A 19664-nucleotide genomic window follows, 5' to 3' on the forward strand; every position below is an offset into this window, starting at 1 on the left:
TGGAAGGAACAGGTGAGCTTGCTCAGCCTGCGTCTGAATCCAATGACTAAAAGCTACGACTCATATTCCCGAGGGAGTCTGCTCTGTTTTCCCTATGAAAACCTCATGCAGGTCTCCCTTGGCCTAGCGCCCAGCGAAACTACCAGTCATCACCCCATGGAAAATTATTTCTTTTCTTTCTTCCAGAAACTAGAACTGGCAGAATCATGAAACTCGAGGTCTTTAAAAAATTTTACACATTCCATTAAACGGTATGCCCTTGAAATGCTCTCAGATAAATTTTCCTAGTAAAATAGGTTTGGGTAACTCTTTATAATACATGTACCAGACGTAGTGTATATGAAAGGCTTTGTAAAGTGATGCATAATGAAAAAGGTTTTGAAACTTATTTGACCATGGACTTCATCTTGATGTGTCCCTCCGTCTCCCACCTGAGGCGGAGTGCACTTTGAGGGACGTGGTTCCTGCACAAACAATGATGTGCATTTGGGGATGGGGATTCAGAGCAAAGTCATCTCTCTCTGGAAGGACTGCATTGCTGCCGCTGACTGGGACCCTCCCATGACTGCTCCCACCCCCTCTATATCGGCTCCCCCCCCCCCATTCTCTACGGGTCACTTAGGCGCTTGTCACAACAATAATTAAAGGAAAAGAGTTCATGGATTTGGTGGGGAGAAGGAGGAGCCAGAGGGGCAAGGGATGGGTAGAAGTGATTAGGTATGTTCATGAAGTTCTCAAAAAATAAAAGATTTTAAAGTTCTTCTTGCCAGGTGGTGGTGAGCATGCCTTTAGTCCTAGCACTTGGGAGGCAGAGGCAGGAGGATCTCTGAATTCAAGACCAGCCTGGTCTACAGAGTTCTAGGGACATCCAGGGTTACACAGAGAGAACCAATTTCAAACAACCAAACCAAAACAACAACAAAAACCCTCTTAAGAGGCTTCCTCTGCCTGTAGGAGTCAGGTTCATGTCCACAGGTGTGTTCACTTTGGCCTTAGTCTAATTGCTCAGTAGACACTCGGGCATCCAGAGACTCTGGGTACATATTGCTGCTTCCAAACCATCGTGGACCATTGCAAATGGCTTCGCTTCAAGTCATGGGTCTCAGCCTAGGTTTCTGTATGTCTAGGCCAACTCCTATTTAAACTGTAGGGCCTGTCTCCAACACTGTCTCCCTTCAGGAGCCCTCCCTGAACTATCTTTTAGGATAGTGTGAATTCTTTTCTCCTAAGGGAATCACATGATATACTGTTTGTCCTAGTTAGGGTTTCTGTTGCTGTGAAGAGACACCAAGACCATGACAACTCTTACAAAGAAAACATTTCATTGTAGTAACTCACTTACAGTTTAGAGGTTCAGTCCATTATCATCATGGCGGGACATGACAGCATGCAGGCAGACATGGTGGAGAGGTAGCTGTTGCATGTTGATATGAAGGCCACAAGAAGTGGACTGACGCACTGGGTGTGGCTTGAGCATATATAAGACCTCAAACCCACCTCCACAATGACACACTTCCTCCAACAAGACCACACCTACTCCAACAAGGCCACACCTCCATTAGTGCCACTCCCTTTGGGGGCCATTTTCTTTCAAACTACTATACGCTGTTCCTATCCATAATAACATAAGCCACATCATATGGCATTTATTAAAATTTTGTTCTAATTTAATTAGAGTATTATAATGAGCAGGGTCTCCTCTATGCCTGGAGCTATACACTAAGTATGATAGAAAGATTCACTTTGGGGCTTGTGAAGTGGCTCACTGGGTAAAGGGGCTCGCTACCAAGACTGATAACCTGATTTAGTTCCCCATGTCCAGTCAGTGGAAGGAGAGAGTTGAGTTCTTCTCCTCCTCTTCCTCTTCCTCCTTCTCTCTCTCTCTTTCTCTCTCTCTCTTTCTCTCTCTCTCTCTCTCTCTCTCTCTCTCTCTCTCTCTCTCTCTCTCTCTCCCTCCTTGAAGTCAAGTGACTTTTTAAAAATTCTTTTCTCATATATTACATCCTGACAACAGTTTCCTCTCCCTCCAGTCCTCCCAGTCCCTCCTCCCCATCTGCCCTATCCCCAGATCCACTCCTCCTCCATTTCCCTTCAGATAAGGGCAGGCCTCCCAGGCATGTTAACCAAACACGGCATATCAAGTTGCAGTAAGACGAGGCACAACGCCTCATATCAAGCCTGGACAAGACAACCCAGCAGGAGGAAAAGGGTCCCAAAAGCAGGCCAAAGAGTCAGAGACAGTCCTCACTCCCACATTATCTGTACCACAAGAACACCAAGCCACACAACCATATATGCAGAGGACCTAGGTCAGACCCATACAGGCTCTCTGATTGTCAGTTCAGTCTCTGTGGGAATCCCTATGAGCCCTGTTTGGTTGATTCTGTGGGCTGTTTTCTTGTGGTGTCCTTGACCTTCTGGTTTCTACAATCCTTCCTCCCCGCTTCTCCACAGGATTCCCCAAGAGTTGACTTCTACCTATTGTCCTCTGACCTCCATATGTGTGCCACAGCACAGTCTCCTCCCAGATAAATAGATGTAATACAATTTAAACACTTCAATTCCACAAAGTTAGTCTTAATATCTGCTATGAGCAATGGAACCTGCTAGAATGCAAAGGTCTTACAGCTAGAAGGGGGCACTAGAAAATGGAAAAGTAATTGCAGCCCACGTGGCAAGGGCAATAACATGGGTTTGTGCCAACATGTGGGAAAACTTAAGGAGGGCAGGCAATTCTGTTTTTTTGGGGGGAGGCAGTAAGGCCTCCAAAGAACAGGGACTCAGGGTTGGAACTTAGAGAAAAAGCAAACATTTCCAGACAGACTGTGGGTGTGGATGGGGGAGGAGAGAGGTCTTAGGCCGAGGGACAGCATGCACATGTAGAATGGGGCAGAATTCTCCTGGATTTACAGAAAAATGCATAAAGCTTAATCTTGCGAGAGGGGAGTAAAAAGAGATGAGTTTGGGGAAGATGAGGCTGGGTGGAATCCAGGCTTACACCTTAAAGTGAATTTACAAAGAGCCAAACATTCTTCCAGAGAGCAGAGACCCACTGAGCCTGTGCTGGCTGGTTTTGTGTCAACCTGACACAGTCTAGAGTCACTGGGAAATGAGGAGGTGAACTCAACTGAGACACTGCCTTTATAAGATCTGGCTATAGGCAAGCCTGTTAGGCATTTTCCTAATTAGTGATTGATGTGTGAAGGCCCAGCCCACTGTGGGTGGGACCACCCCTGGGCTGGTGGTCCCAGGTCCTAAAAAAGCAAGCTGAGCAAGCCTTGAAGAGCAAGCCAGGAAGCAGTGTTACCCCATGGCTTCTGCATCAGCTCCTGCCTCCTGGTTCCTGCCCTGTTTGAGTTCCTGTCCTGACTCCCTTTGACGATGAACAGTGAGTGATGTAGAAGCATAAGCCAAATAAACCTTTTCCCCCCTAAGTTGTTTGGTCACTGGTGTTTTATCACAGCAATAGTAACCCTAAAGAAGGCAGAGGAGCATGGGCAGGAAGCTGCCTTGTGTTTCAGGAAGTTCATTCTTGCAGCAGAGTAGATGATAGATGGATAGCTGGGAGGACACACTGGACACACACACGTTCTGCACAGTGGGAGATGATAAGGAGCTGGTGTATGATAATGCGGATATGGAGGGGAAAAGGGAATTGAGGAAAAGATGTTCAGGAAGTAATAATAATAAATCACAAGGAAGGCAGATTATGGTTCCATCACTTACTACATGTATGGCCATAGATAAGCAATTTGACAAAGATTTCAGTCTTCATCTGCAAGGCAGAGGGATGATGACACCTCTTTATAGGTCCTGTTATGAATGTTAAATGAGATAATGTATATAATAAGGTCCTGACACACTGCAGGTACTGATGAAAAGGAACAGGATTCGATAACAGGGTGGAGGCAGAAGATGAGACGGAGCTCTGTAAGAGGGGACTCTTCAAGGTAAGGGATAAGAAAAGAGCTAAATTTACTACATTGGACAATTGAGCCTGGGGTTCTGTGTGGCATCTGAGTGGAGTTGTCTATGAAGCAGAGAGCTGTGCATGTGTTCAGGAGGGAGAAGAATTCAACTGGGGGTTGTATGAATAGTTGATATCACAAGGCTGAATGAGGGTCCTAAGGAAAGTGTTTATATAGCAGGCAGGGAGCAAAGTTGAGAACAAAATCCCAGGACACATAAGATCAGAAAGAGGCCCAGAAGAGTTCAGTAAGGACAGTGATCAGGGGAGCCACAGGAGTAGAGACCTACAGGGCAGTTGCTACAGGACCCACGTGACAGGCTGGGATCTCGAGTGCCACTTGGGGCTGTCAAGTAAAACAGAGATCCAGAGTTTCCATTGAGACACTGTTTGAAAAACCCTGGTGAGCTTTGCAGAGTACTGTGTTCAGTGGAGTGGTGAAGGGGACCACGATGCATGGGGTTAATGTGGAAAATGGAAGAGGAACGTCAATGATAAATTGTCTTAAGAAGTTTGGCTTCTTAGTGGTTGTGGTGGGGCAACCACCAGGGGGTGCAAGACTGAAGGGTAGATTTGTGTTGGAGATGGGAAGCATACATAGGAGATAAATGAGCTAGATTGGAGGGGAGGTAAGAGATAAGAAATGAGGGATGAAACGAAGGAGGAGAGGATGGGGGAGATCCTAAGATGCTGGGAGAAGGCAGGAGCTGGGAGGAGGTAGAAGATGTGGTCAGATATGGAGCAGACATTAGCTGTCTCACCACAATTCACCCACAGACATATTTGAGGGGGTGACTGTTCTGGAAGTCATGGGGAGGCAGAGGTTGAAGAGGGACCCACAGAGATGCCAGGGAAGCTAACCACAGGCAAGGGAGCAGGAGATCATAGACTAGATAGTGGGCCCACTGAGCCTAAAAAACAAGAAGACAGTGGACTGAGGCACAGTGAACATCTTCAAACATGTGAAGGGCCGTTCTCTGGGCTGGGAGTCGAGCTGAACTTATTTTGTGCACAGGTAATGGGCAGAGGAAAGAGAGACCCAGATTCTAGTGCTACATAAGGTAGAGATTTCAAATAAGGGCCTGACTCAGGCTGCTGGTCGCTGGAGGTGATTTGGGGGTCACTGTGGCTCCATTTGGTGAGGACTAGTGGATGGGATTCCAGCCTGGAGTGTGAGGGAGGGACCTCAGAGACCTTCTCCTTCCCATATCTCAGACTGGGAAAGCCCCTTGTGTGCCTGCCTGGAAGGCAGACTAGTGGGCTCCTTGCTTGACCTTCTGACCTCACTGAGGGGAAATCCCCTCAACTATCAAGACAGTCTCAGGAAGCAGCAATTTCCAGCAAACATCTCAGGATAATGTGGCCACTCCTCAGTCATTATGAGGGGGCAAATTCAGGCCAGACAGAAAACACTTGACGATCAGTTGGATTTCCTCCTGAATTTCCTTGTTTTTCTCGGTTCCTAGGCAATCACACAAGGCATCAATAATCTCAGATCTAGGAAGAGGGTGGTGGCTGACTGCTGACCTTTCAACCTCTCACAGGTCAGAGGTCATTCCCGAGCTTTTTTTTTTTTTTCTTCCTTCTAAGTTACAGCAACTCACTCCACAAACTCTTGTTCATAAATCTCACATCCTTTTCTCTCAACCACCTGGAGCTTCACAGATAACAGACCCCATTTTCCCATAGACTGTGTGTTCCAGTAGTCACGAGGCCACTGGTATCCTCCACAAAGCCTCTCTGATTATTTGTATATCTCTGTTCAGGGCCACTACAATCCATGATACAATCATCTATTGATCTTCCTCAGAGTCAGAACCTCTCACTGAGGGCTAGCCATGCTCCACTGTGAGTTACGGCAGCTGATCTTGGGATAGAAGATGATAAATCGGGAAACAAGACTGTATTTGGAGACTGTCAGCACACAGTGTGTAAGGACCGTCTTTAAATGTTACAGCGAGAGCTTAGAGCCAAACAGTGCTCTTTCTATAATCTTTTAAAATGATAACACAATCCTTACACTTTCACTGTGGTCTGGCTGCCAGAAGCTAAGAGGCTTTCCCTTGGTAATGTTGCTTTAAAAACTACCAGGAGAAGCCGGGAGCACATGTGTCTCATCTTTCCCCCTGGAGTTAGTGCTGGCTGAGGTTTGAGGTTTGATGAGAGCTATGGGGGTGTGGCTCAGTTCCGGTGAGTGATGGGGCAACTGGACACCTGTCATCTAGAAGGGGAAACTGGGGAGAACTAGATAACAAGCCTGTGCAGTAAGAGGATGCACATTCACCATTGGGAGCTAGAGAGTGTCTAGAATGGTGACTGATGTCTAGTCTCTCTACAGTACCCTTCTGGCGAGGACAGGTAGGCATTAACCTTGCCCTTGAACAAGACAGAGAAAGCAGGAGTAAGCTAAGTAGAACAGCTTTAATAATAAGATTTCCCTCTCATCTACTTTCTTTGTTTATTAAGGTGTCTGGAGAATGTTGGCTATCTTTTCTTCCATGTGATGGCACAGCAATAGAAAATATCCAATTAGGAAGTGAATTCTGCAGATAGACCTGTAGCTGGAGAGCTTCTCTTTCCGGGTCCCGCCAAGCCCTAGTAGTCTGACAGCCCACTTATAAAATAAAGACACCGACGCTTATATTATTTAAACTGTTTGGCCTAATGGCTCAGGCTTCTTGTTAACTGTTCTTATATCTTAAATTAACCCATTTCTATAAATTTATACCTTGCCACATGGCTCATGGCTTACCAGCATCTTCACATGCTGCTTGCCATGGCGGCGGCTAGCTCAGTCGGTAGAGCATGGGACTATTAATCTCAGGGTCGTGGGTTCGTGCCCCATGTTGGGCGCCATTTGTGGCTAGAGTTTTCCTGGTCTTGCCTGGACCCTGGTCAGGACAAATCTCTCTTACCCACCAGTCCTGCAGCCACTCAGACCCATCCGAGTAAACACACAAAGACTTATATTGCTTACAAACTGTATGGCCGTGGCAGGCTTCTTGTTATCTAGTTCTTCTATCTTAAATTAACCCATTTCTATTAGTCTATAAGTTGCCATGTAGCTCATGGCTTACCGGTACCTTACATCTTGCTTTTCATGGTGGCGGCTGGCAGCATCTTTCTGCCTCAGCCTTCCACTTCCCAGTATTCTTCTCCTCCTTGTCCTGCCTATACTTCCTCCTCCCTGGCTACTGGCCAATCAGTGTTTTATTTATTAATTAATCATCCACAGCATAGACCATCTATGTTCACAGTGCAACTCTGCTGTTAAGTGGATGTGTGACCTTGAGCAGTTTCCTTAACTTCCTGGGCCTCAGGTCTCTCATTTGATAATCTGCATTGCAGTCAGCATTGTCTCGGTTGTCTGAGCTAGAGCAGTAGACAGAAAAGATGATGACCCCTCCCTGGGACTTATATTTTGGTGATATAAGAGAATAACATACCTAGTTACTAGAGTCTGATACAGTTGATATGAACATGGCCCTTGGATTAAGAGCCTAGTGCCCAGAGTAGCACTGCTAGGAAGTGACCATTAGGAGATGGGGACTACCTTAGTTAGGGTTTCTATTGCTGTGAAGAGACACCATGACTCTTACAAAGGAAAAATATTTAATTGGGGTAGCTTACATTTTCAGAAGTTTAGTCCATTATCATCATGTGACATGGTGGCATGCAGCCAGATATGGTGCTGGAGCTGAAAGTCCTCTATCTTGATAGGCAGGCAACAGGATGTGGTTTGTGACACCGAGAGCAACTTGAGCATAAAAGATCTCAAACCCACCTCCATAGTGACACACTTCCTCCAACAATGTTACACCTACTCCAACAAGGCCAAAAGTGTCACTCCTTTTGGGGGCCACTTTCTTTCAAACTACCACATTTCACTCCTGGCCCGCAAGGGCTTATAACCATATCATAAAGCAAAAATGCATTCAGTCCAACTTCAAAAGTCCACATCATCTATAATAGTCTCAAACTTATTTAAAAATCTCAAGTTTAAAGTTTCTTCTGAGTCTCATACAATCTCTTAATTGTAATCACCTATAAAAATAAAAAAAAAATCACACACTTCCTACATATAATGGCAGAGGATACACACACACACACACACACACACACACACACACACACACACACACATATATATCTGTTCCAAAATATGGGTAAGGGAACATAGTGAGGAAATACTGAACCAAAGCAAGACCAAAAACCAGCTGGGCAACTCCAGACTCGGCATCTCCATGTCTGATTTTAAAACGCTCTTCAGATCTACAACTCCTTTCAGCTTTGTTGACTACAACACACTTCTTTCTCTTGGGCTGGTTCCACTCCCTGTTAGCAGCTTTCCTTGGCAAGTATCCCACAGCTCTGGCATCTCCAACATTTTGGGGTCTCCAAGGCAATTCAGGCTTCAACTTCACAGGTTCATACAGTGGCCTCTCTGGACCTCCATCCAAGGACACACCTGACACATGCCTGGCCTCAGCAGCTTTCCTTAGTTATGGAGGCAAATTACATAGCCTCTTTTTTTCTATCCTTACCTCTAAAGCTAGAACCATGTAGCTGAAGCTGCCAAATTCTTCTGCATATTCTCTGTGGCTGGAGCATGGTACCATGTCATGTGATGATAATGGACTAACCTCTGAAAATGTAAGCTACCCCAAATGAATTACATCTTTACCAGCTTTCTGTTTTCAATAGTTTCCTTTACTGCCTAAGCTTGGCTCTTCTGGAACTTGCTCTGTAGACCAGGCTGTCCTCAAAGTCAGAGATCCACTAGTCTCTGCCTTCTGAGGCTTCTGCACCACCACATCCAGTTCTAACTCTTTCTTTAATTCTTTTCACAAGTTGGAAATTTAGCTGAGTGGGATCTTTCCCTGAGGTCACCACTCCCTTTATTCCATTTCTTAATCTGTTTATCTTCTTGAACACATGACTTAGCTTCATTCCACCTCCTGGTGCTCCTTTTCTCTTCAAATTTTATATTTTGTAATTTACCCTGCCCAGCTTGCTCCTTTTCATTATAAATCTTCATCAGAGTTACTTCCAATAACCATACAATAGAGTCTATACTAGGCTGTTTTGAGATTTCCTCTGCTGATAGTATTAATCCAAATGTCTACTTTAGCCCCTGGAAGACTCTTCAGACAAGGGCAAAAAGCAGCCACATTCTTCACCAAACTATCACAAGAACGATCTCTAGGCAACATAATAAAATCCTTCTCCTCTGAAACCTCTTGAGCCAGCCAGCCCCCCACAGTTCAAATCACTCTCAGCACCACTGCCTTCTGTGCTCCTACTAGTATGGCCCATTAAGCTGCACTTAAAGCTTTATACTGCCTCGCTAATCCAAAGTACCAAAGTCCAAATTCCTCCAAACAAACACATGGTTTGGCCTATTACAGCAGTACCCCAGTCCCTGGTACAGTTCTCTCTTGTTAGGATTTCTGTTGCTGTGAAGAGACACCATGACCATGGCCACTCTTATAAAGAAAGATATTTAATTGGGGTGGCTTATATTTTTAGAGGTTTAGTCCATTATCATCATGGGGGACATGGTGCTGGAGAAGAAGCTGAGAGTCCTCCATCTTGATCAGCAGGCAACAGGAAGTGGTCTGTGACACTGGGAGTAGTTTGAGCATAGGAGACCTCAAACCCACCCCCAAAGTGACACACATCCTCCAAAAAGGCCACACACCTACTCCAATAAACCTCCTAATAGTCTCACTCCCTTTGGGGCCATTTTTTTTCAAACCACCATATTTTAGGTCCTTAGAAAATGGGGCACTTTCCCTCCAGAAGGATTATGAGACATGGCTCATCTTCTTCCTGGTCATGAGACAAAGTGGTTTACTCTACAACATACCCTGTGCCATAATAGTACCTCCATCAGAGGCCCATAGCAGTAGATCTGCCTGATATTGAACTGGACCCTCCAAAACTATTAATTAATAGTTATCACCTCTATAATTACCCCTGGTTTTTCATTAGAGTGATGAAGAGCTGACTAACTTAGGGTTGTTGACAATGTTAAGTAACTTAAACAAGTGAATTGCTTATTGTCCATAGGTATCTGGATTAGACCAGTATCCAGTTTACCAAGAGAGTGAATAGATACTTGCTTATTAATTGTATTTTTTAAAAATGTGAAATGGGAACATGGGTAGATGGCTCAGGGGTTAAGAGCACTGGCTGCACCCACATGGCAGCTCACAATTGTCTGTAACTCCAGTTCCAGGGGGTCTGACACCCTCACATAGACATTAGTGCAGGCCACACACCAATGCATATAAAATACACAAACAAACAAACAAATAAATGAAAAATAAGAAATGATCTCTGGGTGAGAATTGGTATCTAACATATTCTGGGAGTTTGAATGTAATTGCCCCCATAAGCTCATAGGAAGTGGCACTATTAGGAAGTGTGGCTTTGTTGGAGTAGGTATAGCCTTGTTGGAGGAAGTATGTAACTGTGAAGAAAGGTTTTGAGGTCTCATATATATTCAAGCCACTCCCAGTGACCCAGTTCACTCCCTGCTGCCTGCTGATTAAGATGTAGGACTCACTGGGTGGTGGTGGCACACGCCTTTAATCCCAGCACTAGGGAGGCAGAGCCAGGCAGATCTCTGAGTTTGAGGCCAGCCTGGTCTACAGAGCGAGATCTAGGACAGGCACTGTCTCAAAAACCCCCCAAACCAAAAAAAGATGTAGGACTCTCAGCTTCTTTTCCAGCAGCATGTCTGCCCTCATGCCATTATGTCCTCCCATGATAATAATGAACTAAACCTCTGAAACATAAGCCACCCCATTAAATGTTTTTCTTTACAAGAGTTACTGTGGTCATGGTGTCTCTTCACAGCCATGGAAACCCTAACAAAGACCCTCATAATGAAAGTTTTTTTAATTACAAAAGAAGTATCTGTATATAAATAAATAAGCATGATAAAATGAGTAATTTGATAAACAAAAATCTCAGGCAATCTCATTCTGTAGTGGTAATCACTATTAACAATTTGGTTTATATGCATGCAGATGATTCTTTGCTTATGTCAGTACTGGTCAGTTTCAGCTGTCAACTTACCACAACCCAGAATTGCCTGAGAAGAGACTCTTAGTTGTGGGGTTATTTAGATCATGTTGGCTGGTGGCCATGTCTATGGGGAAATTGTCTTGATTGCAACCCAGCCCACTGTTGGTGGGACTATTCCCTAATCAGGGGCCCTTAGGTTGTATGAGAGTGGAAGGGCTGGCTGGGCAGTAAATGAACAAGGACCCATGAGTTTATTCTCTGTCTGCTCTTGACTGTAGATGTGTTATGTCTAGTTGCTTGAGTTACTTCCTTGACTTCTTCTCAATGATGGACTGTTACCTGGACCTTGTAAGCCAAATAAACTCTTTTTTTCTCTCCCCTATCTTACTTTTGGTCAGGATATTTTATCACATCAACAGAAATGAAGCTAGACCACTTTATACCAGAGTTATTAGGGGAACTTCAAAAACACAGATGTTCACATTTCAACTCAGAGACTCTGCATTTTTTATAAGCACCCCGTGTGATTCAGAAGGGAAATTAGAGGCGTGTATGTGGAGAGGGTTAGTTCAGCATTTTCATACCTACTTTATTGGAAGATAGGGAGTGGGGAAGGAGGGAGTTGAATGTACCCATAATCTACATCCATAATCCAGCATATTTTTGTACACTAGAAGAATCAGTTTTCATTTCATAGAGAGAGAGGAGGGGGATAAACTTGGTTTAACTCTATCCTGAACACATAGAGAATAAGCTGGAGGCTTCATTAGCCTCTGACATGCTAATGAGTTGTAGGAGTTGCAAGACCAGCTGGAGTAAATGCTCATAAAATCAGAAGCCTGGACCACAGAGTTCTCATAGATCCAAGATGTATTATGTAGCATTTCCTATGTGTTACATATCTTACTTCCTGCTCAGGGAAGACAGTGCCACCACTGCACTCTTCCCTGTTGAACACAGAACCCTGAACAGTGGAAGTTAGAACCAAGATGATACCTTGTGCTTAACCTCCCCCACTATTACCAACACTATCCCAGCCTAATCTCAAATTTCACAGAGTACTTGGGCACCGTTCAGGTAGTGGTGGTGAGTCATACTCTCTTTTCTTTCTTCTGTAGCTGGAGGTTTTCCTGTGTCCTGCCCAGTCCTCCGAGGTTTAGACAAATCTCTCTCACCCATGGTCTCGCAGCCACTCAGACCCAAGTAAACATACAGAGGCTTATATTATTTACAAACTGTATAGTCTATGGCAGGCCTCTTGCTAGCTAACTCATATCTTAAATTAGCCCATAACTATTAATCTATGTATCACCACATGTTCCATGGCTTTGCCTGTATCCCATTATATGTTGCTCCTTGGGTGACTGGCTCATGTCTCTCCTTTCTGCCTTTCTTCTTCCTGTCTATCTGCTTGTATTTCCTGCCTACCTCTACGATGCCTTGCTATAGGCCAAACGGCCTTACTTATCAATCAATCAGAGCAATACATATTTACAGCATGCAGAAAGATATCCCACAGCACTTCCCCTTTTCTGTGTAATCAAAAAAGAAGGTTTTAACTTTAATATAGTAAAATTATATATAACAAACCCACATTGGGCTACATTTGTAGCCTGGAAGTTTCTCTGGTCCCACTAAGCCCCCACAATTCCACAGCCTGCTTATAAAATAACCATTCAGAAGCTTATATTAATTGTAACTGCTTGGCCATTAGCTCAGGTATATTACTGACTAGCTCTTACACTTAAATTAACCCACAATTCTTATCTATGTTTAGATATGTGGCTTGGTACCTTTTCTCAGTTCTGCCTTGATATCTTACTTCCTCTGTGTTTGGCTGTCGACTCCCGACTCATCCCCTCCTCTTCCCAGAATTCTCCTTATCTGCCCACCCCACCCATACTTCCTCCCTGGCTACTGTTCAATCAGCGTTTTATTAAACCAGTGTATAAAAGCATTATCCCACAACATTCTTCCTTCTGCCTAGGTGGCCATAACTGTTCCCTCAACTTTAACATTTATGGGCTGGAAGCTCACAACACTCACTCTTCTTGAACTACTGACTTACATAGACACTGAGTCAAAGAAATCATAGAAAGTCAAGTTATCTAAACATCAGTAGATACAGATGAAATGTTTTAATGCAATATTTTTGAGAACAGGATCGGGATGTTTTGATACATGGTCTTATTATGTAGCCCAGGCTGGTCTTAAATTCACGATCCTCTTGCCTCATCTTCATGTGTGCTGGGTTACAGGCAAATGTGTTTCCATGCTCTTCTGAGAGCAGAGATCTTTATGTATCTGCAGATTACTTACCAGCCTAGCTTAGTATCTGGAATATAGCAAATGCTAGGTAAAAATGCCTTTTGATTTCATATAACACATTTACCTGGATATATATGTAACTATGCCATTATTTTCTTGTATTTTCAGAGCATCTTTTGTACTCCTGGTACCCTATTTCTTGTCTTTCTCAGGATGATGGGCCGTGATAGTCTATTCGCTGGTGGCTCCCAGTGAACCATCCCCTGGTATTTATACCCTTATGTTACCTCCTCCTTTACAACTCAGTATGTACCCATGATCTGGCTTTATTAGTATAATGTGGTGGCAGTTGTATTGTGCCAGTTTCAGATGTCATTCTTTATATGTTATCTGTTGTGGAGAATTTTGTACATATATAGAATGAAATATGGCAATATTTCATTACTCTCCAACTTACCCCATAGTTTACCAACATGTCCCTCTTGTAGCTTCTTACTTTCTTCTTCTGTTTGATAACCCACTAGTTCCAATCAGTATTGCCCATGTAAATGTTCACAGGTGTGAGATCATGCATTGGGGCATGGGAAACCTACCCGTGGCTACAGGCTTAAAAACAAAAACAAACCAACCCCAAATGATTCTTCCTCCCTCAGCAGCTATCAGCCTCCAATAGCTCCTCAGTAAGGGGTGGGCCCTGGAGAGCCCCTTCTTCATTTAGGCTGGAATTGGCTGTTGATATCGTGTAGGTCTTGTGTAGGTAACCATAGCTGTGGTGACTTCATGAGCGTGGTAGCCATGTTGTGTACAGAAAACAGCATTGCAGAGCTCACTTTCTATCCTCTCCTGTAGCTTTTACATTCTTTCTGCCTCCAGGTATCATTCTTTTTGAAAAAAAAACACATTTCATTATTTTATGAGTATAACTGTTTTGCCTGCATGCAAGTCTGTGCACTACATGCATTCCAGGTGCCCACAAAGGCCAGAAAAGAGTGTCAGATCTCCTGGAGGAACTGGATTTACAGACAGTTGTAAGCCACCAAGTGGGTGCTATGAATCAAATCTTAGTCCCCTGGAAGAGCATCCAGTGCTCTTAGCTGCCCAACCATCTCTCCAGTCCCCAGGTATCATTCTTAAGAAAGCCTGGTAACTTCTTCTATGTGGTGTTCCTGGGAATACTAGACAGACATATAAAAATGTCAGCTATGTTGTTAGAAGAAGAGGCCACACAAAGCAGCCGTGGGACGAGGTAGAGTCTTTGAGACCGTGAGGAAAAGCTAGGCTCAACATTTCTAGGGTAGCCGAGTGCAGTCACATTTAGTGATCAGTAGTAAGATCATAAGTGAGCCAACCGATTAAGTTATCTCAGCTTGCAGCAATCAAGAACCTGCAATGTAACCAAGAAAAAAGCTGGAATAAACTCTCTAGCTCTACTACACTTCAGAATTGTTATTGCTTTGTTTTGTAGAGCTGGGGAACCCAAGTCAGACCCTCACGACTGCTGATCAAGAACTCCCCCACCAAACTGCCAAGCCCTTTAGATTGCTTTTTGTTGATCCTAGAAATCACTTGAGTTTGGAGCTCGTGCAGCGTAGCAGTGCATTAGTCCACTAGAAATCGCTGGGTTTGGAGCTTGTGCAGCTGAGCAGTGCATTAGTCCACTAGAAATCGCTGGGTTTGGAGCTCGTGCAGCTGAGTGGTGCTTTAGTCCACTAGCTTTGCTGGGGATGGCAGCTGAGCCTGAAGCCACCTTAGGAGGAAGAACCATTTTTCTGGAAAGCTTGCACCTCACTCTCTTCTCCAGGAGAATTGTTTTCCCATTCTCTTCCTCTGTCCTCCAATGGAAGACACCTAGCCACAAGCTCAGTTAGCTCTTTGTTGGGAAAAGAAAGCGAAAGACACACATCATAAGACCTTCCACTCAGTAACTTCAGGTTGATAGAATTGAGAATATCTGGACCTTACAGGTCACAGGAGTCTGGTGGTGTTTTTCGTTTGTTTTGTTTTTGACTACTCGAAATTTGTAACTTCCTGGGAATTTCTAACTACCCTGGCACCCATCTTTCTTTGCTCTCTCTCAATCTAATCAAGGCACAGTAGAGAGAGTAAGTTGTGCTTTTCAGATATTTGGATTCAAAACCTTTAGGCCACCCACCAAACATAACGGCATTAACAAGTAGGATGAGAAGCAGAGCGGGCACTGGGATGGGGAGGTCCCACTTAGACTGAAAGAGTACTGGGGATGTATGACAGGGTGCAGGAGCTTGGCTCCTGAAGATCAAGGGTGCGCATCAAGGTTGAAAGGCAGCATTAGAGGTGAGCCTATGGGGTGGCTGGCTTCAGGGGTGGGAAATCCAAAGCTGTCTATAAATACATCTTATCTGCAAAGATCATTAATTGTGAATAGTGACTTCCACTATGCTGTGAACCTTTGTGTGTGTGTGTGTGTGTGTGTGTGTGTGTGTGTGTGTATGAGAGAGAGACAGAGACAGAGAGACACAGAGAGACACACATGGAGAGGAATGAGACAGTCAAAATAGTCATTTCATGAAGCTAGAAAAGTAGATGGCTTCCTTTGTACAGTGAAGGTCTTTATAATCAGGTGTTTTTCTTATTACTCAAACCCAAGCAGCTGAAGAATCCGAAGATTTAGAATTGTGCAGCTAGGGCTGGGCATGGAACACACCTTTAATCCAGCACTCGGAGGCAGAGGCAGGTAGATCTCTATGAGTTTGAGGCCAGCCTGGTCTGCAACACAGTTTCAGGATGGCCAGGGCTATACAGAGAAACCCTGTCTTGAACCTCCACGATCAAAAAAATAAATAAATAAATAAATAAGTAAAGAAGGCTTAGAATTTGTGGAGCTAATGGGAAAGGAGGTGGCTTCCTTTCCTGGCCTGCCTGAAGGCTGAAGCTGCAGGTAATATCAGAAATCTGTTAAATCAGGCGGAGCTGGGTTTCCAGGAAAAATCTTAAACTAAAGAATTCCCTGTTAGCAACACAAATAAGAAATATAAACAAAAACTGTTGAGGAGAACGTGCCAGTCCAATACCCAGATATGATACGTGAGTCCTACCACACAGGAGAGGAGAGAAGGATAGACAGAATGACCAGTGCTTGGAATGCCAATCTGCTTCTGATTTGAGAACTACACTCAGCTTTCTGTTGTGATTCATAGATTTATTTTTTTTCTTTTTCCTTCCTTCCTTCCTTCCTTCCTTCCTTCCTTCCTTCCTTCCTTCCTTCCTTCCTTTCTTCCTTCCTTCCTTCCTTCCGTCTTTCTTTCTTAAGACAGGGTTTCATGTGACCCATGCTGGCCTAGAACTTGTTATGTAGCTGAGGATAACCTTGAACTTCTGATTATCCTTCGTCCACCTCCTAAAAGTTGGGATTACACTTGTGTGCTGCCGTACCTGGTTTATGTGACTCTAGGAACCCAGGACCACCGAGCATGCTAGGCAAAGCACTTTACTAACTGAGCTACATCCCAGCCCCAGTGGTTCGCAGACTTAACTGGATATTCCTTTGCCTTGGTATGTCTCCCTCAGTGACCAACATTCAGAACAGAAATGGAGCCAGAGTGAAATCTTGTTCACGCTTCCCTCTTTTATCACCCAGAATCTACAGACGTCTCAGTTAGTAGGGAAGGGTGAACAGAGGAAGTGTTTTATTGGCAGGATGTTTGGGCAGCGATGAGGACATAGAAGGCAGGAGTCACATGTTCCCAAAGTTCTTTCTTAAAATCCAGTGTGTTTGGCTTCAAGGCTTCTGACTCACACCCCAGGCCAGGCATCCCATATCCAGGCTAGCACATTCCCAAGAGTACCTGGGGAGACCAGCTCATTTTCCATCTACAGTATCTACAGAAACATCTGTTCTAGCTTGCTAGAAAGTCAAAACAATGAACTGTCAACCCATCCATCATCTCTTCTGCAGAAGGACACATTCCTGGTGGCTGATGCATACCCTTCCCTAAGGGCTCACCCTGGACTGCCTGTGTGACTGTGGAGTTGTGAATTGATTTTTGATGGTGATTTGAAAAGCCTCTTACATCCTAGTTTATTTAACCTTCTCACATGAATAGCCAGACTTCTCTTTGGGGAATCACGGGATGACTACTGACTCATAAGCAAGCCATGAGTCCTGGAAACAGGAAGCAAAAAATAGGCTCTATAAGGCAATGCCATTCCCTTTGCTCAGGTCACAAAACATTATAAGAAAGAGCCTGCAGGTGGAGTTGGCACACTGGGTCCACCTCACAGTCCTGCAAGGTACTTTGTGAATACCTTGTGAGCCAAGACAGTGACCTTGTCATCTTAGGGTCTCAGCTTCTTCCTCCATTAAAGTGGGCATGATAGTACCTATCCTGCCAGCTACATGGCATTCTTAAGAGATCACACTAGAGTAATGGAGTGGGAAGACACATTCAAAAGCATGTTTTGCTTGAACCCATCCATACAATCACCACCAAAACGCCAAAAGACATATCCTAGCATTCCTTCCACAACAGAGAACACAGTGTATTGTGGCACTTACTTTGTGCCTAAAATGACCTTTGTTGGCACTGTGCCCTTTGGCTCTCCTTTGGACAAGTCCAATTCTCTTCTGGAAGAATAGCCTTCAGATGTCCAGAAGTACTCCTGCCCCTTGATACAGACAGAGTGGCCTCTCACTGCCAAACCAAGCATTTCTTTCCCACACTGTCACAGCTATTGTTCTTTAAAGGTACATTTTGTCTGGACTTGAAGGTGACATTAAGATAGTCTGAAAGGGGAAGAAGGAAGTGGGACTCACCTCCTTTGTTCTAGAAGCTATGCTTCTATTAACACACCCACTTGTGAATTGGCTTCCTTAGTGTCTGCATCCCAGTGGTGCATTTCCTCTGCAGTCTCCACTACAGACATGCAGTGTTTAGGGTGTCACTTCCCTTCAATCAGTTTCTTCTGCCTGGTACCCAGTGCAATGATTCTGAATTCTCACCAGGATTTACCATCTACTGACCCTACACTCTTCCTCATCCCTTCCCTGTTTCCTGCTTCTCCATGTCCCTTTTCCCCTTCTTCATCAGCCTAGACCTTTGACACACCATTGTGCTAATTCCCTTGAGTACGTTCTCAACTCCCTTCTTTCTGGAAGAATCCCAAGCCTGATTCATCTATCTCATCCCCCCTTTCCCCCTACCTCACTCTGCCTCTGCTCTCTTCTCATGATGTAGTATGTGTTCCAAAGCCTAAACTTCTCCAGGTATGCACTGGATCCCTGATCCTCCAGCTTACTCCAACTTCTGCTCCCACCCTGTGCCCCACTATTAATTTTTTTTGTCTGCAGCATCCTTCCCATTCCACAGAACCACAATATGATTTTATCTCTTTTCAAGGGAGAATGAAATATGTTTTGTCTTCATAGGTCCATTGAGTCCTAGAAGCTCTGGTTTGCCCAGCTCGTGGAGGGCATTGCTAAAACTCCTGGTAGCATGCCAGTGGCTGTGAGTGGCCACGGTGGCTGGCAGAATAAGCAGGGGTGGAGAGTCGAGCTGCCAACATTATGGTCTTCAGAGAAGACATGAGTACTACTCATAAAGCTAGAAGGCTTGGATGTGGGGACTCTGCTGCACTGGTCTATTAACATTTCCCTAAATTGACCTAACCCAATCCGTGTGTGTGTGTGTGTGTGTGTGTGTGTGTGTGTGTGTGTGTGTATGAAGATGAATCTGGTGAGCTGCTTTCCAAAGCCATTTTTATCAGGAGGGTAACATCTTTTCACCAGAAGAGCAGTGTCTGTATTCATATAAACTGCTATGAGAAGCTCAGACCAAGAGGTTTCCCTACTGAAACAACAGGTATTTAGCTACCTCTACATCATAGTACCTTCTTGAAGGTTGTCCTGGAGATAGGCCCACCCCACATGACTTCCAGACTTTCAAGTGCATATGTCAAGTTGAAATCTTCAGACCACCCCCAAAGCATATAGTCACAGCCTCTTTTGTAATTCTTCCAAAGCTAGGGTTGACTTTGGCCATGGTATTTCTTAAGAGCTCTCTCTAAAAGGGATGGATGGTCAGTCTACTTACTTATCTGTCACAGCCTGCATGAACTCATCCAGTAGGTCATCATACTCCTTCCCACGAACACGCTGGTGTTTCAGGCCAATGTACAGAGGGTCTTTGAGAAGCTCCTGGAATAGAGAGCATCCACTTACTGAACCTGCTCACTCTTCCTGCTTTATTGTTGTTTTCTGCAAAGCAAGTGTCCAGGTTTAGTGGGAAGGACAGGAGGTAGGAGGAGAGAAGAAAGTAGGAATCTGCCTGATTTTCCTACCTCCACCTAGGGTAATCCCTGGAAGAGTCTGGAGGCTAAGCCCCTGACTCACGTTAGATTCCCATGCAATCCCCACTTT

General features: G+C 44.5%; 1 protein-coding gene and 1 non-coding gene across 2 annotated transcripts in view; one reads left to right on the top strand and one right to left on the bottom strand.

Moving 5' to 3' along the window:
* The window catches only part of Me3 (malic enzyme 3), a 201871-nt gene that overhangs the window by 27078 nt on the left and 155129 nt on the right, over nucleotides 1–19664 (bottom strand). Inside the window, exon 7 of the mRNA XM_028894969.2 lies at nucleotides 19339–19442. Coding sequence (XP_028750802.1) covers nucleotides 19339–19442 — 104 coding nt within the window. The remainder of the gene's footprint in view (nucleotides 1–19338; nucleotides 19443–19664) is intronic.
* Nucleotides 6747–6820, top strand: Trnan-auu. The gene has a single exon. It is a non-coding gene; the product is annotated as a tRNA-Asn (tRNA).

This window comes from Peromyscus leucopus, chromosome 1, assembly GCF_004664715.2.
Source record: "Peromyscus leucopus breed LL Stock chromosome 1, UCI_PerLeu_2.1, whole genome shotgun sequence".
NCBI classification, from domain to species: Eukaryota; Metazoa; Chordata; class Mammalia; order Rodentia; family Cricetidae; genus Peromyscus; species Peromyscus leucopus.